The following is a 22,080-nucleotide window of genomic DNA, read 5'->3' as shown; positions in this document are numbered from 1 at the left end:
TTTGTCTTACATGCTCAAATTTTGTGGTAGGATAGGGAGAGTGATGGGATGGTACTTCTTCAGAGAAAAAATTCTTACTCCTTCTTTCATTTACATTCCTCACATTTTACGTCTGGTCCATCCTATTCATTCCCTATTCCAGGTGCTTTATAAGAAGATGACGTTGTTCTTGGGGGTCTACCCAAAGCCATTCCCAACCACATCCTTCTTGCTTGTCCCCCAACATAAGTGTGCACTTTCCTAGAACATTTGAGAAGCCAGGCTTCCTGACGTGTGTATCTGATCCAGGATTGAAGATTACAACAAAAAAATGTGTTAGCCAAGTAGCTTCTGGAGAAGGTTTCTTCTCCATGAGTAGAGATAAGAGATGAAGGAGGATAAAGAAACTGCCCCCTACTTCTTTCCTCACCTCCAGCTTTAGAATGGTATGTGTGAGGACACACATCATAATGAAGCATGGAGGTATCTTGGCTCATGAGGGAGAGGCCAAGAGCCCCACAGACTCACTGAATCTGTGTCCTGATATCAGTGAAATGTGGGTCTCTGGTATCTCATTGGTTTTCACTCTTGATTTTTCTTAATTGCCTTTTCATCCTTATTCTTTCTTAACTCCCGTTTCCTTTTCCCTTCCTCCACCAGATTTCCACCCTACTCACACCTTTAATAATTTTGAAGCTGGGATGGACTGAGTCATGAACACAGAACAGTTATAAGCCGCTAACTGCCTTCATTCAGTCTTTCCTGAACAGAATGTGAATAAACAGAGGAACCATATACTGCTATGTTCATCTGCTCAGCTCTCCCCTCTCTCCTCCTCCCTGCTGTCATGGAGGACCTTTCTTCTGTAGGTCATTCTTCTGTATGATGTCCTCTGCTGGCTTCCCACATCTCTGAAGGTAAAAACCTAAATGTATGAGACTAGCCCCTTAACACTATTTAGAGTGATCTCTGTCTGCTCTTCACCTGAATGTCCCACCACTTACCCTGCGCTCCAGCTTCGTCGAGGCTTTAAGGGTTCATGGAGTGTATGCTCTACTATTTCATCTCTGGACCTTTGTTCTTTTGCCAGATACACACTTCCCCTGCTTTGTCTGCCTAACACACTTGTACTTTACTTCTGCTTAAATGTCATTTCCTCTCCAAAGTCTTCCTTCTCTTCCAGTCATGGTTGGTTTTTCAGTCTTTTAACTTTTGATGATCGCTCTAGTAGAGCTAGAAAAGCATTCATTAATATGTGTTTCTGGGTTTAACTTTCTGTGTTCCTTGAGAGGAGAATATATGTCTTATTTTTGTATCCTAAGCATGAAGTGTACCCAGACCTACCTCTCACTGCTCTTCTATTCTTCTTCTTGTTCAGTCACTCAGTTGTGTCTGACTCTTTGTGACCCATGGACTGCAATATGCCAGTCTTCCCTGTCCTTGACTATCTCCTGGAGTTTGCTCAAACTAATCATGGAGAAGGAAATGGCAACCCACTCCAGTATTCTTGCCTGGAGAATCCCAGGGACAGAGGAGCTTGGTGGGCTGCCATCTATGGGGTTGCACAGAGTCGGACGTGATTGAGGCGACTTAGCAGCAGCAGCAGCAGCAGCATGTCCACTGAGTCAAAGATGCCATCCAATCATGTCATCCTCTTTCGCCCTCTTCTCTTCTTGTCCTCAATCTTTTCCAGCATCAAGGTCTTTCCCAATGAGTCAGTTCTTCCTATCAGGTGGCCAAAGTATTGGAGCTTCAGCTTCAACATCAATCCCTCCAATGAGTATTCAGGGTTGATTTCCTTTAGTATTGACTGGTTTGATCTCCTTGCTGTTGATAGTTTACGGTGAATGGTGTCGGATTCATGATCTTCAAAGAAGATTTAGCTCTGGGATCAGGGACCAGGTTTGATCACTCAAGAGATTTTGTGTAGCAGAGTTCTATTAAGTATGATAAGGGACAAAGAAAGCTTCTGACATAGATATCAGAAGGGAGACCGAGAGTGCCCATCTCCCTAGTCTTAGCAAGGGAGCTATCAGTTCAGTTCAGTTCAGTTCAGTTCAGTCGCTCAGTCGTGTCCGAATCTTTGCGACCCCATGAATCGCAGCACGCCAGGCCTCCCTGTCCATCACAAACTCCCAGAGTTTACTCAAACTCATGCCCATCAAGTCGGTGATGTCATCCAGCCATCTCATCCTCTGTCGTCCCCTTCTCCTCCTGCCCCCAATCCCTCCCAGCATCAGGGTCTTTACCAACGAGTCAACTGTTCGCATGAGGTGGCCAAAGTACTGGAGTTTCAGCTTCAGCATCAGTCCGTCCATTGAACACCCAGGACTGATCTCCTTTAGGGTGGACTGGTTGAATCTCCTTGCAGTCCAAGGGAAGGGACTCTCAAGAGTCTTCTCCAACACCATAGTTCAAAAACATCAATTTTTTGGCGCTGAGCTTTTTCCACAGTTCAACTCTCACATCCATACATAACCATTGGAAAAACCATAGCCTTGACTAGACGGACATTTGTTGGCAAAGTAATGTCTCTGCTTTTTAATATGTTATCTAGGTTGGTCATAACTTTCCTTCCAAGGAGTAGCGTCTTTTAATTTCATGGCTGCAATCACCATCTGCAGTGATTTTGGAGCCCCCCAAAATAAAGTCAGCCACTGTTTCCACTTTTCCCCCATTCATTTGCAATGAAGTGATGGGACCGGATGCCATAATGTTAGTTTTCTGAATGTTGAGCTTTAAGCCAACCTTTTCACTCTCCTCTTTCACTTCTCTAAAACTATAGTTCAAAATCATCGATTCTCCAGTGCTCAGCCTTATTTGTGATCCAGCTCTCAGACATACATGACTACTTGAAAAACCACAGCCAGGGTATCTTTCCAACCCAGGGATTGAACCCAAGTATCTTATGTCTCCTGCACTGCCAGGCAGGTTCTTTACCACCAGTGTCACCTGTCAAGCCCATATAAAGAGTACTAGAGTTTTACAGATGGTGCAGTATAATTGGATATGGATGGAGAATCAACTTTGGGATCTGACTGACACAATAAGATTTATAGGATTTGTTTCCAATGTTGTATACAAATATTTTCCAAGTTATGATGTTTTCCATGTAAAGATCAATTAATTTTTTTAACTAAGCTAGCAAACCATTTGTCTTACTGTGATACTGTGAGAAAGAACTGTCCATTGTAGCTGACAAGAGCAGTGAAACCCAAAGTTAGTGGTTCTCAAAATGTGGCCCCAGAGAAGCAGTGTCAGGTTCACCTGAAAAGTTATTAGAAATTCAAATTCTACAGCTCCATCCAAGATCAACTAAATCAATATTTTCTGCATGGGCATTTCTCAGGTTTAACATCCCCTCGAGTGATTCTAATGCAATAGGTTAAAAAAATACCACAAACTTTGAGAGAATCTGGTTTTTCAAATCTTGGTCTCCTAATATTGCATGTCATAAATCTACAATTTTCAATTTTTTTTGTCTTTTCTTTCATTTTGGTTTGAGTGTGTATGTGTGTGTTTTGAATTTTGTTATGTTTTGTTAATTTTTTGCCCTCAAGGTAGACCTCTCATACAGTGAGTGTTTTTGAGAGACTTAGATACTTTTTAACAACTCCCATTGTTCCTTGCCCCCCATGGGGATCATTTCAGCTCTGCTTCCTGATCTCAGTCCAAGAATTTCTCCCTGAGGATATACCCTCTTCCCCAGGGTCATGGCCATGAATCATGTGTGTGAGGTATGGGCAGAGATCGGGAAGTTTGAGGCTCATAGAGAGGACCTCCTAGAACAATGCAAGACTTGAATTCTCTTCTCCCATTCAGGGTTGAAGGAAGGTGAGAGCCTGAGGGTTTTCATACCTGCCAAAGGTGATTAAGTTCTTGGAAACACCTGCTGAAGGGTGGTGAGTATAAACAAGTGACATAGTCATGATGGTATTAAGTCTAATGTTGAAGGAGAGCCTCATGAAGTAATTTGGAGCGGGGGTGGGGAATGTGCTGTTAAAACAGCTGCTTCAGCTTGCATGTAAAATCCAGTAGTTTCAACAACCAACAATCACCCAACCACTGGCCTTGTGAGATAGGGAACAAAGGATAAATAAAATTACTTAACAAATCTTCCATTACCTACTTAATACATTAACTTGACAATATTTACTGAGCATGTGCTATATCAGAGTTGCTGTTCCAAGTTCTGGGGTTAGCAAAATATTGAAATTATGTAGCTGGTTGAGGGGAGACACTGAAAACAAATGAATAATGATAAACTATGGCAATTAGACCATAGTTGGGTATCCAGATTCTACAGTAATACCCAGTTAGCCCCAGGAAAGCTCGCAATTGTTTTCAAGTCATAGGGGAGGGCAACTGGAGGATTCCTTGTACCCGATAAGAGGACAGCCTCCTAGACTCGTGTGTCATCTGAACTCCCAGGTAAGTGACTTTTGTCTAGAACATTTGTGCCTTAGTACAGGAGGCTTTATATCCCCTTTCTGCCAAAAAGTTTAGAGCCTGAATTGCATGTTGTTGGGCATTTTCCTCATCTGGAGAGCAGATTAGTAGGTCATCTATGTATTGTAATATTTACCCATTAAGTTCCACGTCCAGATCTAGGAGATCCCGGCTAAGGGCCTGTCCAAACAGGTGAGGGCTATCTCTGAACCCCTGAGGTAATACTGTCCAAGTCATCTGTTGGTGTCTTTCTCCTGGGGCCTCCCACTCAAAGGCAAAAAGATACTGGGATTCTTTAGCCAGTGGTATGCGAAAAAAAATGCATCTTTGAGATCCAAGACTGTAAACCACTTGGCACTGGGTGGGATTTCTCACAAGATTACATAGGGATTGGGTACTGTGGCATGGAGGGGGACTACAGCATCATTTATGATCCAGAGATCTTGAACCATTCACCAGGTTCTGTCCTTTTTCTTTACTGAGAGGACTGGGGTATTATATGGCGAATTGGTGGGGACCAATAGCCCACAAGCAAGGAATTTTTTTTATTAAAGGTTGTAGTCCTTCCTGAGCCTCTCTTTTGAGGGGATATTGTTTCCGGTTAGGAAATCGAGTGGGGTCTCGGAAGACAATGATGACCAGTTCAGCTTGGTGGGCTCATCCAGGAATTCCCTGGTCCCACAGAGAAGGCAATGGCACCCCACTCCAGTACTCTTGCCTGCAAAATCCCATGGACGGAGGAGCCTGGGAGGCTGCAGTTTAAGGGGTCGCTAAGAGTCGGGAGACGACTGAGCGACTTCACTTTCACTTTTCACTTTCATGCACTGGAGAAGGAAATGGCAACTCACTCCAGTGTTCTTGCCTGGAGAACTCCAGGGATGGGGGAGCCTTGTGGGCTGCCGTCTATGGGGTCACACAGAGTCGGACATGACTGAAGTGACTCAGCAGCAATAGCAGCACACCTGGGGGTTAATTTTGTCTTCCCATAGTTTGTGGTCCCTCTCCATTGGAGAAGGTGTAATGGGTTCTTCAATAGTAACCAGGAGCTGTAGAGTTCTCGGGGCTGAAAAGCTTCCCATCACAAGGGTGGTCCCCGGTTTAGTGAGTATGTCTCTTCCCATTAAGGGAGTAGGACACTCAGGGACTACCAGAAACTTGTGGGAAAAAAGTTGTCCATCCAGCAACAAAGAAGTGCTTGGGTGAATCTTTTAGTAGTTGTTTTTCCTGTAGCACCCAAAATGGTACAGGTTTGGGAGGAGAAGGCTTCAGAACAGATCAAGACAGAGTAGGTAGCCCCTGTATCAACCAAGAAATTCTGAGACCTACCTGCCACATCCAGTTGCACCCTTGGCTCCAGCCCCGTGATGGTTATCTGTGACAGGCGGGCTGGCTGGAGCGGGCCGCTTCAGTCCTGTTGAACCATCTTGAGGGAAGGCTTGGTGCTTGACCTTGAGGCTCTTGGGTCCCAAGGGCAGAGTGCCGCCCAATGTCCCAGTTGATGGCATTTGTGGCAAGCTGTTCTAGGAGACTTGTCACAGTTTGGACACTCTTTGACCCAATGCCCCGCCTGTCTACAGATTAAGCATTTGCCTCATGCCTTGTCCTTCAAGGAATCGGGGTGTGCCATAGGGCTTCTCTGGAGGGCGGCCAGCATCTGGGCATGGCTTGGCTCTTTCCTTCTCTCCCTCTCCTGGGCCTTGGCCTCCTTCTCCTGTTCTCTGTTATAAAAGGTATTGGTGGCTGTCTGGATCATTTCATCTAAAGAGGCAGCAGAGTCCTGCTGCTGTAGCTGTTCTAACTAAATTCTGATATCTGATGCACATTGGGACAGGAATTTGTCCTTTAAAGTCACCTGTCCCTTGTAAGAGTCTAAGTCCAGATTGGTAAACTTTAGGAGGGCCTCTTTTAGCCTTTCCAAAAAGGCAATGGTGTTCTCACTGGGCTCCTGAGTTATTGCTGAGACCCGGGCATAGCTGATTACTTTTTGTTGGGCTGCTTTCAGTCCTGCCTTCACACAGATTAGAAAATGTTCTTTCACAGATGTTCTCAAGGTTATTATAATTCCAATTAGGGTCGGAGGAGGGGACTGCAGTTTCCCCTACTGGGTATCTATCACTTGACATGTGAAGTCCCATTGCATACCTTCGGGCTTCCTTTAAGACCCTAGTATATTCAGGGTCAGATAATGTTTGACTAAATATGATCATGATGTCCTTCCATGTCAAGTCAAAGACCAAGGTAATATGTTGGAATGTATCTATATATTTGTCTGGGCCATCTGTATAGCTTCCCAGGTCTTGTTTGATCTGTCTTAGTTCTAAGAGGGAGAAGGGCTTATGGACTCGGGTTGGTACGAATTCTCCTCCAGTCTCAACTAAGGGACATACTCGAGCTGGCTTTTGTGGAGGGGGTGCTCCCAGATATGGGGGCACGTTTGGATACAAGGAAGAAGCACCAGCCAACTTGGCAGCTGTGGGAGACTCCAGTCTCTTTGGGGGCATGGGAGGTGAGCCTTTATGGGGTGGTTCCTTCTCTTGGTTGCCTGTGCCTAACACCATCTGCCTAGTACAGCAATTTCATACTTAAGACAATGTTCCTTCATATCTTAGTCGAAAGAAAATCTGGACATAGGGGATCTCTGTCCATTTTCCTTGTCTTTTGCAGAACAATTCTAGCTGCAGGATGGTATTGTAATTTAAACTCCCGTCCTCAGGTGAGTGTTCCTTGTTTCCCAGTGGATATTGTGGCCACGCAGTGGCACAAAAGAATTTTAAGCGACTCCTCCTCAGAGTTAGAAGATTGAACAGCTTCCAGTTTTCAAGGATGCATCTCAAGGGTGTCTGCCAAGAAGTGGATTGATTATTTTCCATCTGAAAGACAGTCATGACAGGGAGGAAAAGAAAAAGACAAAAACTAATAGCCCTCCTTCAATTTTCATGGGTGAATTTCCTTAGGGGTGAGTCTTTCTGAAGCTTATCCTACCCAGTACTGTTGCAACCTGAGAGCCAGGCATCCCCAGGTCAGGGTGCAGATCCCCAGGCAGGCTGAGGTGTGACAGCCTCCTAGAGATCAAATACCCGAGCAGATTGAGGTGTGACAACCTTTCGAGGACCAGATCCCTAGGCAGGTCAAGGCAGGTAGACCTCCTGGGACCCCCGGACTGGAGTTTGGTGTCCCCAAGATCTCCAGTGTGACCAGTGCTGGGTAGGATTAAGGGGTTATAATCTTAACTCCAGCAAAGTGCAGCCACTGCTCCTTACCTTGGACGAGGGGTATCTCCTCACGGCCGCCCGTCCTGACCTTGAATGTGGAGTAGCTCCTCTCAGCCCTCCTGCGCCCATCACCAGATGGTCAACACCAAAATCACAATGATTACATTCCTTGGAGCCAAAGATGGAGAAGTTCTATACAGTCAGCAAAAACAAGACTGGGAGATGACTGTGGCTCAGATCACGAACTCCTTATTGCAAATTCAGACTTAAATTGAAGAAAGTACAGAAAACCACTAGACCATTCAGGTATGACCTAAATCAAATCCCTTATGGCTATACAGTGGAAGTGAGAAGTAGATTTAAGGAACTAGATCTGATAGACAGAGTGCCTGATGAACCAAGGACGGAGGTTTGTGACATTGTACAGGAGAAAGGGATCAAGACCATCGCATGGAAGAGAAATGCAAAAAGGCAAAATGGTTGTCTGAGGAAGCCTTACAAATAGCTGTGAAAAGAAGAGAAACAAAAAGCAAAGGAGAAAAGGAAAGATATTCCCATTTGAATGCAGAGATCCAAAGAATAGCAAGGAGAGATAAGAAAGCCGTCCTCAGCAATCAATGCAAAGAAATTGAGGAAAACAACAGAATGGGAAAGACTAGAGATCTATTCAAGAAAATGAGAGATATGAAGGGAACATTTCATTCAAAGATGGGCTCAGTAAAGGACAGAAATGGTATGGACCTAACAGAAGCAGAAGATATTAAGAAGAGATGTCAAGAATACACAGAAGAACTGTACAAAAACGATTTTCATGACCCAGATAATCACGATGGTGTGATCACTCAGCTAGAGATGGACATCCTGGAATGTGAAGTCAAGTGGGCCTTAGAAAGCATCACTATGAACAAAACTAGTGGAGGTGATGGAATTCCAGTTGAGCTATTTCAAATCATGAAAGATGATGCTGTGAAAGTGCTGCACTCAATAGGCCAGCAAATTTGGGAAAACTCAGCAGTGGCCACAGGACTGGCAAAGGTCAGGTTTCATTCCAATCTCAAAGAAAGGCAATGCCAAAGAATGCTCAAACTACTGCACAATTGCACTCATCTCACACGCTAGTAAAGTAATGCTCAGAATTCTCCAAGCAAGGCTTCAGCAATACGTGAACTGTGAACTTCCAGATGTTCAAGCTGATTTTAGAAAAGGCAGACGAACCAGAGATCAAATTGCCAACATCCACTGGATCATTGAAAAAGCAAGAGAGTTCCAGAAAAAACATCTATTTCCGCTTTATTGACTATGCCAAAACCTTTGACTGTGTGGATCACAATAAACTGTGGAAAATTCTGAAAGAGATGGGAATACCAGACCACCTGACCTTCCTCTTGAGAAACCTATATGCAGGTCAGGAATCAACAGTTAGAACTGGACATGGAACAACAGACTGGTTCCAAATAGGAAAAAGGGTAAGCCAAGGTTGTGTATTGTTACCCTGCTTATTTAACTTACATGCAGAGTACATCATGAGAAACGCTGGGCTGGAAGAAGCACAAGCCAGAATCAAGATTGATGGGAGAAATATCAATAACCTCAGATATGCAGATGACACCACCCTTATGGCAGAAAGTGAAGAGGAAATAAAAAGCCTCTTGATGAAAGTGAAAGAGGAGAGTGAAAAAGTTGACTTACAGCTCAACATTCAGAAAACTAACATCATGGCATCTGGTCCCATCACTTCATGGGAAATCGATGGGGAGACAGTGGAAACAGTGTCAGACTTTATTTTTGGGGGCTCCAAAGTAACTGCAGGTGGTGACTGCAGCCATGAAATTAAAAGATGCTTACTCCTTGGAAGGAAAGTTATGACCAACCTAGACAGTATATTAAAAAGCAGAGATGTTACTTTGCCAACAAATGTCCGTCTAGTCAAGGCTATGGTTTTTCCAGTAGTCATGTATGGATGTGAGAGTTGGACTGTCAAGAAAGCTGAGTGCCGAAGAATTGATGCTTTTGAACTATGGTGTTGGGGAAGACTCTTGAGTCCCTTCAACTGCAAAGAGATCCAACCAGTCCATCCTTAAGGCGATCAGTCCTGGGTGTTCATCGGTAGGGCTGATGCTGAAGCTGAAACTCCAATACTTTGGCCACCTCATGCCAAGAGTTGACTCATTGGAAAAGACCCTGATACCTCACCCTGATGGTGAGTGATTGGGGGCAGGAGGAGAAGGGGACGACAGAGGATGAGATGGCTGGACGGCATCACCGACTCGATGGACGTGAGTTTGAGTAAACCCCGGGAGTTGGTGATGGACAGGGAGGCCTGGCGTGCTGCAATTCATGGGGTTGCAAAGAGTCAGACATGACTGAGCGACTGAATTGAAATGAACTGAATCTTAACTCATTGCTGGTTTGTTCACTGTGAATGGAAATAGGTATCATGATGTAAAGCAATCCAATCCTGTGCCCTGAGACTGGGAAACAGTGAAACAGTCATAAGCCTTATCCTCTTACTGCTCTAAGGGATTGTAAGTCATTGATTTCTTCCCCTAGTCCTTCATAAGAGCAGGTTAGGGTGTCTCCAATGGTAAACATTTTGTTGTCATAGACCCATGTTAAGTAATAACAAAAGTAGTGACAAAGGAGTGGGTTACCTGGCCCTGTTGGGGCTTTAAGGTATTTTAATAATAGGCTGGGTGGAGCAATGTTGCCTACAAGGGGGCAGGGTCCTGATTGTATGAGTTAGTAATTGGCTTAAGAACAAATTTGTTAAGAGGCAACAGACCAGATGTTCCATAAAAGTGGAGTGGAGATTTGATCCAAGGGTATGTTTGTAAGTGTGGTAAGGGTTTGGGCCCAAACGGCCTGCGGGGCTAATTCCCAAAGTGGCAAATGTTATCCCTGGAAGCCCAATTGCCTTTGAAAGGATGCCAACAGATGGACTTCTAGCAGGCATGGTGTGTCTCTTGCCTGCCCTAGCAGGTTCAATGAGAGATGCTAGTGTTGCACATGTTGTAGGAAACATGGAAGATGAATGCTTGAATATCTAGAGGGATTGGATATTATACAGTATTTCCCTCCCAAGGGCCAGCTATTTTCTGGTTGTCCCTCCAGAAGATTGTAGAGGCAATATTGTGGGTCCGGATGGGGCTGAGGAAAGGAGCATGAAACAGGAGGGAAGGGATAGAGCACAACATTTGGAAGAATGACATAGCACAAGGGCATAACGTAAACCAATTAAAATCAGTTGGGTCCAAGATGACAAGTCAAATTCAAATAAACCTTAATCCCCAATCTATAAGCCAACAGACACACCCAGAGGTGGTAGGACAGCTCTAAGTCACTGTCAAAAGGAGGAGTGGGTGCTTCCCCAATGATTGGGATGATCCTCTCACTCATTAGCATATGAATTCACCCCACTTGCAAAACCTAGCCAGGCTGCATTCCATGGCCCTTGGCAATGGCCCACACCCTGATGAGTGGCTTCTCTCTGAATCCTAACAAATCCACGTCTTACTTATCACTTTGTCTCTCAATGAATTTTTGCAATGAGACATCAGAGCCTGAGCTTCACTAGTTTTGGCCAGGTTTGAGTGCCGGGAGAGAGTTGAAGGACAGGAGGAAAAAGCAGTGGGAAAAACGTGCCAAGGGATCCCCTTCATAGCCTGCCAGAAAATCTGCTACATACCTGACCTGTGCTCACAGTTTTCATTGGCCTGATTCTTAGCACAGAGAAGGGTAAGGACAGAAGAACCCCCACTGGCTTGGGTAACAGTTACTGGGGCCCAGCAGACAGTGCCTTTGGGACATACCAAAGAGTAGCCTCTCCAGAGTCCCTCAATTGCGCCCACTGCTGCCCGTCTGTTCGCAGGGGGTTCAAGGAAACAAGAAATGAGAGATTGTAAAGGAATTAAGATTTTGTTAGGCATGTCCCTCTAGCCACAGGAGCGAGGACCTCCTACCTTAACCGGAGGTCTTCCGGAATCTGAGACGAGCCGCGTGAGGTTTCTGCTGAGTTCTTTTTTCACTGTCCTGGTCTCCAGCACGATGGGCCTCTTGTCAGTTCCCTTGCACTGGGTTTTCTTCGCGTTCCACTTCTACCGTGGGAGCTTTCGCTGAGTTCAACTTCTACCGTGGGAGCTTTCGCTGAGTTGGGCTCCTGCTGTGCTTGGCCTCCTCCTTGCGGGGGCCGGGCTGAGGTTGTTTCAGCCAGGTTGAATCTGAGTCATGGCACCATAGATGTCAGGCGAGCGTATGCTCCTTGCTTCTGTCTCGTCACAGCAAACATTTGGAGCGACAGACATTAAAGCTCTTGGCGAGTCACAGCTCTTGGGTCTTGGACAGACCGTGTTATAGCTCTTAGACAAATCAGTGTTACAGCTCTATTTTATTTAGATAATAGCAGAAGAATCCATCCTCGAAGTGTGAGGGCATGCCAACCCAAAGACATGAAGAGAAGAGAGTGGAGGAGCACGCCAGCACGCAGGAGAGAGATAGAGAGAGAGAGAACGCACTTTGGCTCCTCTTTTTATGTTTTTTCCTCCCCCTGGGCATGCCCTATGCAAATTGGGCTAGTCAGGAGTGCCGTTTGTTCTACCTGAGGGTCTCATTCAGGTCCTCCGACCTTTCTTTGATCTTCCTTTGTTCTATTTTTGCGGGCTTTCCCCTTCCTTGTCTTTTAACCACCACCATATTGGATTCCTGTTTCCTATTCTAACTACCTAACAGCTATATAGAAGGTCCAGTTCAGTTCAGTTCAGTCGCTCAGTCGTGTCTGACTCTTTGCAACCCCATGGACTGCAGCACACCAGGCCTCCCTGTCCATCACCACTTGTAGAGTTTGCCCAAACTCATGTCCATTGAGTCGGTAATGCCATCCATCTCATCCTCTGTCGTCCCCTTCTCTTCCTGCCCTCAATCTTTCCCAGGAATAAGGTCTTTTCAAATGAGCCAGCTCTTTGCATCAGGTGGCCAAAGTATTGGAGTTTCAGCTTCAACATCAGTTCTTCCAATGAACACTCGGGACTGATCTCCTTTAGGATGGACTGGTTGGACCTCCTTGCAGTCCAAGGGACTCTCAAGAGTCTTCTCCAACACCACAATTCAAAAGCATCAATCCTTCAGTGCTCAACTTTCTTTATAGTCCAACTCTTACATACATACATGACCACTGGAAAAACCATAGCCTTGACTAGATGGACCTTTTCTGGCACAGTACTGTCTCTGCTTTTTAATATGCTGTCTAGATTGGTCATAACTTTCCTGCCTAGTGTAACAGCAAATTGAAGTGAAAAACAAGAAAGGAGTGGTCTGTGATAGATAAGAGAGGTCTGGAGGTCAGTGTGGGGGATGAGACGAGGCAGGGGGAGTATGGAGGGCACTTAATCCTCACCTGTCACCTCTGTCTCTCACCCTCCGAATCCTTCTTTACCTTTGGTTCCACTCACTCCCCCACCCAACCACCTTTCCATTCCCCTTCCTTCACTCATTCTATTTCCCCATTTTCCTTCCTTGTAATTTTCTTCCTTCCTTTAATTCCTCATATATTTCTATTTCTCTACCTTCAACATTTTTCTTTCTCTTCTATGCTGGATTCAATATCTTCTAAAATTGCTGTTCTTCAGATCTTCATCCAGCGTGGCAAGAGTGCGTGCAAGTGGTAGCAGGTCCTGAAATTCTCTTCAGTTCTTGAGACTGGCCAGTCACATGTGTAAAGTGCATCTCCAAGAGACAAAAGAGGCTTCTATTGATACTTAAGGCGTGTGACTTCAGAAAGAAGTGGATAATTGTGCAACAAATCTGAACTTTTAGATTAGTGAATTGTTGAACTGCTAATCTCTCTTGGTTCCCAAAGGAACAGATTATTTATGACTGAATGTGACATGTTCCTGAATTTTGCATGCCATGTTACAGCAATGCAGTTGCTAAGAATCCCATTTGGCTTGTCAACCTTCTACTCTTCCATTGTGTTGTAAAAGCCACATTCAGTGAACTGATTGTCCTGAACTGAACTCATTGCCTTCCTCTGAACCCTCCTCTGCTCTCAGGGTTACTCTCTCAGGGAACTAAGCATTACCATTGCCACCCAATTGCCCAGTCCAGCAATCTAAGGATCATTCATGACATCTTCCTCTTCCCCTCAATCCAAACTATCACCATGCATGCATGCTAAGTTGCTTCAGTCATGTCCAGCTCTTTGCAACCCTATGGATTATAGCCTACCAGGCTCCTCCATTCATGGGATTCTCCAGGCAAGAATACTGGAGAGGGTTGCCCTGCCCTCCTCCAGGGGATCTTCCCAGTCCAGGGATGGAACCTGCGTCTCATGTCTACCGCATTGACAGGCAGGTCCTTTACCACTCGCACCACCTGGGAAGCCCAAATTATCACCAAGTCCTCTCAACCCTACTTCCAATTAGTGCTATTTCTACCACCCTAATTCAGGCCACGCTCACCTTCTCTACTGCCTTTACCACATGCACCCCCTAACTGGGCTCCCTGCATCCACCTTTGCTTCCTGTCCAATCAACTTGATGTCTAATCAACATCCTGGTCAATCAAAATCACACAACTGAGCTCACTGCTCTCTACCCTGAATCTTTTGCTGGCTCCCCTATGATATGAACGTGTAGTAAGACTCTGCCAGGAAAGAAAAGTTATAGCTTAAAAGAGAATGAAGTTTAGAAATAAAATAAAAAAGAAAATAAATAAATAAATAAAATTGCTGATCTTTCAGAAGAGCTCTATGTCTCCTTTAAACAATATATTCATTTAATTTCTTCACTAATGTGATAGTTACCCCTTGCCTCTTGTCTCCATCTATAATCTGAAGAACCTCACCCACTAAGGGGCCAGCTACTCTGGAGGATGGAAAGGAATGGATACCCCAGGTGTGCAGCTGTGTCCAGAGGCTCCCTTGCTTGTCCCATGCAAGTACCATTGCACACCAAGTAGATTTTCACCCTCCAAGCCATAACACCAAGTACTTATTATTAATAATTACTGACTATGGGCAAGGATGGACAGTGCAGAGCACAAATAAATTGTGAAATCAATACCTATGTGTCTAGCACCTTATGGTTGAATTGTGAAGGAGAAACACAGGTGCATGAAAAGTACATGAACATACTGATGTGTTCACTGTTACATGAAAAATGATTCATACAACAGCCAATATTTTCTAATAACTGTAAATGGAAAGTAACTTCTAAATTGCATAAAAGATCATGTATGGATGTGAGAGTTGGACTGTGAAGAAAGCTGAGTGCCGAAAAATTGATGCTTTAAACTGTGGTGTTGGAGAAGTCTCTTAAGAGTCCCTTGGACTGCAAGAACATCCAACCAGTCCATCCTGAAGGAGATCAGTCCCGAGTGTTTATTGGAAGGACTGATGTTGAAGCTGAAACTCCAATACTTTGGCCAACTCATGCGAAGAGTTGACTCACTGGAAAAGACCCTGATGCTGGGAGGGATTGGGGCCAGGAGGAGAAGGGGATGACAGAGGATGAGATGGCTGGATGGCATCACTGACTCGATGGATGTAAGTTTGAGTAAACTTCGGGAGTTGGTGATGGACAGGGAGGCCTGGTGTACTGCGATTCATGGGGTCTCAAAGAGTCAGACACCACTGAGCGACTGAACTGAACAGAAGGAAATTTTTATTTTTAATTTAATTTAATTTGTTTTTTGGAGGCTAATTATAATATTTTATTGGTATTAACAAACTAATTTTTAAAAAGGAAAAGTGATTAGTAAAAAATGTAGTAGAGACTGGAGTGGAGTAGGAGACTGCACAGAGGAGAGTAATTAACATTTACTATTTCAGATACTGTCCTAGGAACTTTCTGTGTTATTTTACTTAATCCCTTAGGCAGTTTCTATAAAGAATATATATTTCTTACAGATATGGAAATTGTAACGCAGAATAAGAAACTAGCTCAAAGTCAAATCTCAAGAAAATGGATGCTCTGAGTTTTGGCTCTGGTCCTGAAGAATTCTGAGGTCTTCCCACCCCTATATTACACTGAATCTTAGAAAGGCAGGTGGCATGTGTCTCTGGATATCTGGATATCTGGATATCTCACGTGTGTGTATTTAAGCAAAAACTAGTAAACTTTCAAGAGACAAAGTCATTAAATTAGCACTTGATATTGTGATCTGTACATGAGGTTGTCCATCATATTTACTTGGACGACTGAATTGAGCCCTTGAGCCCTAAAAGGACAAACAACAACTTCATGTATCTATATCCCTGCCTTTTTCATTTAGGTGTATGGAGAAGACACCATGGATTCAGGGAACCTCACGTGGGTATCAGAATTTGTCTTCCTAGGGTTCTCCCAGAACCAGGAGCTCCAGCTCTTCTTGTTCCTGCTGTTCCTGTTTGTCTACACCACCACTGTCGTGGGAAACCTCCTCATCATGGTGACAGTGACTTCTGATTCCAGGCTCCACACACCCATGTATTTTCTGCTGAGAAACCTGGCTGTCATAGACCTTTGTTTCTCCTCAGTCACTGCCCCAAAGATGCTGGTGGACTTCCTTGCTGAGAAGAAGACCATCTCCTACCAGGGCTGCATGGCCCAGATCTTCTTCTTCCACCTCTTGGGAGGCGGGACTGTCTTCTTCCTCTCAGTGATGGCCTATGACCGCTACATAGCCATCTCCCGGCCCCTTCACTATGTCACCATCATGAACACTCGAGTGTGTGTAGGGCTGGTGGTGGCTGCCTGGGTAGGGGGCTTTCTCCACTCCATTGTCCAGCTGGTTCTGATGCTCCCATTGCCCTTTTGTGGCCCCAACATCCTGGATAACTTCTACTGTGATGTTCCACAAATGCTGAGGCTTGCCTGCATGGACACCTCCCACCTGGAGTTCCTTATGATCTCCAACAGTGGGATGCTGGTCTTCATCTGGTTCCTCCTCCTTCTGATCTCTTACACAGTCATCCTGGTGATGCTGAGGTCCCACTCTGGGCAGGCGAGGAGGAAGGCAGTTTCCACCTGCACCACCCACATCATCGTTGTGTCTATGATCTTCATTCCCTGTATCTATATCTACGCCCGGCCCTTCACCTCTTTCCCCATGGACAAGGCTGTGTCCATCAGCTACACTGTCTTGACCCCCATGCTCAATCCCATCATCTACACCCTGAGGAACCAGGAGATGCAGGCAGCCATGAAGAGATTAGGCAAGCACCTAGTGATTTCCAGCAGGGAGTGAACTTAACAAAAGTTGACTTTAAATGACAAATCTTCTCTCTGAACTTTGTTTTCCCATATGAGAAGTGAAGGAAAGTCTTCATGGAATGCGACAGTTTAGATTAATATTTCCATGGAGCTGTTGCTCTGTCAGGTATTGTGTAAGGCACTTTCACACTTTTGTCTCATTCTCAGTAAACTGACAGTGGATATGTTATCATTATATTAAACACTCTAGAAATGAGAAAACTCAGAAGTGACTTTCTTGGTGATGAACAGCAAGAGAGGAGATGGCCAGGAGATGGTTCCTCTGATCCTCAAGTTTCAAGACAGGAGATATGGGTGGGATTTGAAACCCAGGGCTTCTTATAATCACAAGGGAAAGCTTAGCATTTCTCATCTATGGATGGGGGCTTCCCTGGTGGTGCAGTGGTGAAGAATCCACAAGCCATGCAGGAGATGCAGGTTCAACCCCTGGGTTGGAAGATTCCCTGGAGAAGGAAATGGCAACCCAACCCACATAAGTATTCTTGCCTGGGAAATCCAATGGAGAGAGAAGCCTGGCGGACTGTAGTCCATGTGGTCACCGCAAAGAGTTGGACACAAATTAGCGTCTAAAGAACACCAACAACAATATCTGTGGATGAATATCTGTGATGAATATTCAACTCTTTCATCTTAAATCTGGAACACTCACCTTTGTTCTGCTCCCTCATCCCCTCTGTGGTTTTTGGAAGTGGTATCACTTGTGATATCATCTAAATATTTCCCATAAGGGTATATTCTCTTTGGGTTTGTTTCTTTTCTGTCAAATACACCTTGGATAATCTGAAAAACTAGTCTGTCTTCCCAACCCATTTTTTTGCATCATATAGATGATATGGCTGAGAAGAGGATGCTATAGTATAGTTGGGGATCCAAGGCCAGAGAGTGCAGAGCCATGTCTATTAGTGGTCCAGACACGAGGTATGGATTCAATCCAAGGTTGCCACCTCATGGGTTTTTGCCTTTCTCTTTGACTTCCTGCCCCAGATTGAGGGCTCCTTGAATGTGAGCCATGCCTTATTCACCTTGAAATTTGCTCAGCACCTTGAACAGTAGCTTATCCAGAGAGGTATTTGTACTTTTTCTTGCACCCCATTCCTTCCCTGTATAGTTCAGATCTATATTTGATTTCTCTCTGTATAACATTTATTTGCTCCATCTTCTTGCTTCCTTTTTAAAACTCTTTGGCAATGTAGAATGTTGATCTAAAGTTAGGAAGATAATATGAAAACTTTTTTTCCTATTCTCTCCCAATAACCACTTCATCTGGGAAATATTTAATAAAAGTTTCAGGCTCTTCAAGCCATCATGGCAGCTCTGAGTTCATCCTTTCTTAACTTCTATGTCCCTGCACCTTTTCACACATTTCTCCCCATTCTCAGTGGGTGTTTGGAGATGAGGGCAGAGAAAATGGACTGTATCATATTTGATCTGAGTGTCCCTCAAAACAGTGTTTTCCCCTTTCTTACAAAAGTCCTTTAAATACCTGGGGATACTTTTCTCACCCTTTAACTTGTCTCTTCTCTAGATGAAGCATCTACTTTCCTTCATTTGTTCCCATTGTGACAAGTTTCCTAATTCCACCATCTTGGCCATCTCCTCTGTATTTACTCTCCTATGACAACATCCCTTTGAAATGTGATGCTCAGCCTATGATGTATAGCTGATTGGAGAGTGTGATCTCTTTTGAAAACTACGATAGTCCTACTTGAAATATACAGCCACAAAGACGTTTTTGGTGGCAAACAGCTGGATAACCAAATCAGTGCTTAAAGAATGAGGAGATTATCTCATTTAAAAAGATTAGAGGGCTTCCCTGGTGATTCAATAGTAAAGAATCCACTTGCCAGTGCAAGAGACATGGGTTCTATCCCTGGTTCAGGAAGATCCTACATGCCTTGGAGCAGCTAAGCCCATTCACCTCAACTATTGAACCTGTGCACTAGAGCCCTGGAACCACAACTACTGAGCCCATGTGCCTCAAGTAGTAAAGTCAGAGCACTCTAGAACCCCTGCTCTGCAATGAGTGAAGCCACCACAATGAGAAGCCGGCACACCACAGCTAGAGAGAAGCCTCTGCAAATTGCAACTAGAGAAAAGCCTGTCTAGCAACAAAGACCCAGCACAGCAAAAAAAATAAATGAATAAATAAAATTATATATATAATTAGAGGACTGGCAATTTCAGAGATGGTTAATTCAGCAGCTCCAATATTTTAGGGCCCTAAGTTGGTTATTCTATAATTTCCTGTCTTTCCCCTCAGTATGGCAAATGGCTGGTAAAGCTTCAGTAATCATGTGTGTGTGTGTGTGTGTGTGTGTGTGTGTGTGTGTGTGTGTGTGTGTGTGCATGCTTAGTTGTGCCCAAATCTTTGCAAGCCTATGGGCTGTAGCCCACTAGGCTCCTCTGTCCATGGGATTTCCCAGGCAAGAATACTGGAGTGGGTTGCCCTTTCCTCCTTTATGAATCATACATTTATATCCAAACAATTCAGCAAGAAGGAAGAGGAGAGGGATTCATGTGCTTTTTATTTTTATTTTTTTAGACCTAGGGGGAAATTTTTCTCTAGAACCATTCCAGCAGAATTCCCTTATGACTTGTTGGGCAGAAACTGGGTCATACGGTTACCCTGCTCTACAAAGGAAATGGAAAGTGCATGGCTGCTGTTTCAGTCAGAAAATGGCAATCGACAGTGTCTACCATATAGATGGAAACCCCTGGTAGCAGGATGGCAGAGAGGTGATTGGCCTGAGTCAGAAATCTTGACAATGAGCAAAGTTTCTCGTGGACAGGGTAATAAAATTAAATGCCTAGAGGATCTGACAAATAGCATGGATATGTTAAGTGGGCCCAGGTAAAGACTAAAGGGAACTAGAGAGTACATATCCAGGTCAGAGGGAAAACAGCACTCCTACTGCTCTTGCCCACACTTTGCAGAGATCCAGTACCTAAATCCTAATAGAACAATCAGGAGAATTTTATTTAAAGATACCAAACACCTCAGATGAGTAGTCCAGGCCATCTTCCCAAATTGGCATTCATGATCTTCTGACAAAATAACTGACCCAATCATCCTAGACAGAAGCCTCAATGAATACAGCTCTATCCATGAGAATTTATGCCTTTAAGACATCTCTCACGGAAGCTATGTTGTGTTTATGATATGAATTCTGCTTAACTCCACATTTATTTATTACCTAAATGCACAATGGAACTTCAATATTCTTTAGTTATTTTGTTTAGTGATTAGTGAAAGCACCTTTCTTAAAAGTTGTTGAGGGAAGGCTGTAAGTCATTCCAGTGGTAGTACATTAATTTTGGTCCAGAATAAATCTCTGCTTCTCAGCTTCATTATCCCTTGATCTTGCAATTCCACTTGTATTTGTATCAAGCATGGGGATGATTTAAGTTTAAGGAGAGAAAAACCTCAATTAACTTTACCTATGAAGTTTACTTTTTTGTGTGTGTGTGTGTTTTGCTTTTTTTTTTTAATTTTTTTTTTTTTTTATTAGTTGGAGGCTAATTACTTCACAAATTTCAGTGGGTTTTGTCATACATTGACACGAATCAGCCATAGAGTTTCCCACCTCCCTCTCCACCAGACTCCTCTGGGTCCTCCCAGTGCACCAGGCTTGAGCACTGGTCTCATGCATCCCACCTGGGCTGGTGATCTGTTTCACCATAGATAATATACATGCTGTTCTTTCAAAACATCCCACCCTCACCTTCTCCCACAGAGTTCAAAAGTCTGTTCTGTACTTCTGTGTCTCTTTTTCTTTTTTGCATATAGGGTTATCGTTACCATCTTTCTAAATTCCATATATATGTGTTAGTATGCTGTAATGTTCTTTATCTTTCTGGCTTACTTCACTCTGTATAATGGGCTCCAGGTTCATCCATCTCATTAGAACTGATTCAAATGAATTCTTTTTAACAGCTGAGTAATATTCCATGGTGTATATGTACCACAGCTTCATATCAGTCAGTTCAATCACTCAGTCGCGTCTGACTCTTTGCAACCCCATGAACTATGGCACACCAGACTTCCTGTCCATCAGCAACTCCCAGAACTTGCTCAAACTCATGTCCATCGAGTCAGTGATGCCATCCAACCATCTTATTCTCTGTCGTCCCCTTCTCCTCCTGCCCTCAATTTTTCCCAGCATCAGGGTCTTTCCTAATGAGTCAGCTCTTCACATCAGGTAGCCAAAGTATTGGAGCTTCAGCTTCAGCATCAGCTCTTCCAATCATTATTCAGGACTGATTTCCTCTAGGGTTGACTGGTTTGATCTTCTTTCAGTCCAAGGGACTCTCAAGAGTCTTCTCTAGCACCACAGTTCAAAAGCACCGATTCTTCAACACTCAGCTTTCTTTATGATCCAACTCTTAAACGTCCATTTGTGACTACTGAAAAAACCATAGTTTTTGACTAGACAGGCCTGTGTTGGCAAAGTAATGTCTCTGCTTTTTAATATGCTGTCTACTTCACATATAATCTATTAAAAGTGGTGTATCAGTCAAGGTTCTGCCAGAGAAACAGGACCAGTATGATATGGAAGTGTTGTGAAGGAAGAAATTTTCCTCCACCATTCTAGGTTCTCCTGGCTGGTCCATGAAATTGATATAAGACAAATTAAGAGAAAAAAGTCAAGCACAGTCTGAGGACATGTATACATTGTAGAGAACCAGGCAAACTGAGTAACCCACCAAAAACATTCACCTTGAATACCATCTTCAGCTAAAGATAAAGAGAAGGTATTGGAGGAAGTTGTGTGGGACTTCAAAAGGGAGGAAGACAATTCACATGGAAGTGGAAAAGAAAGTGTTTGATAAGTAAATACTTGCTGGTCCATGTAGAGACAATGGAACACAGAGTGGACCCTGATCTCTAGGTCTTGGTCCCCCCTACACACACACACACACACACACACACACACACACACACACACACAAATACATACCTAATCCATATTCTTTGTAGGCAAATCTGGTGAAAACCCATTCTGGGAACAGGTTCTCTATTTAAATTCTTTAGACAGCTAAAGGGGAAAGTCAAGGTTTCTTCCTGAGTCTTTTGAGCCTTGACAACTTTCAGCTCAAAATAATCCAAAGACATTTCGGGGTGGAAAATTTTATATGTATTATATATGAAGAGGGAGAGAGAGAGATAAATTGCAAGGAATTCCTTACCTGATTGT

At 44.0% G+C, this 22,080-nt stretch overlaps 1 protein-coding gene across 1 annotated transcript; it reads left to right on the top strand.

Moving 5' to 3' along the window:
* Positions 1 to 15,923: 15,923 nt before the first annotated feature.
* On the top strand, positions 15,924 to 16,859 carry LOC136149766 (olfactory receptor 4D1-like). Its single transcript, XM_065910304.1, has one exon. It carries the CDS (start codon positions 15,924 to 15,926, stop codon positions 16,857 to 16,859), a length of 936 nt encoding a protein of 311 aa, XP_065766376.1.
* The last annotated feature ends 5,221 nt before the right edge of the window (positions 16,860 to 22,080 follow it).

Source organism: Muntiacus reevesi, chromosome 18 (genome assembly GCF_963930625.1).
Source record: "Muntiacus reevesi chromosome 18, mMunRee1.1, whole genome shotgun sequence".
Classification (NCBI taxonomy): domain Eukaryota; kingdom Metazoa; phylum Chordata; class Mammalia; order Artiodactyla; family Cervidae; genus Muntiacus; species Muntiacus reevesi.
The sequence above is the reverse complement of the archived record's forward strand: the minus strand, read 5'-3'. Positions and strand labels throughout refer to the sequence as shown.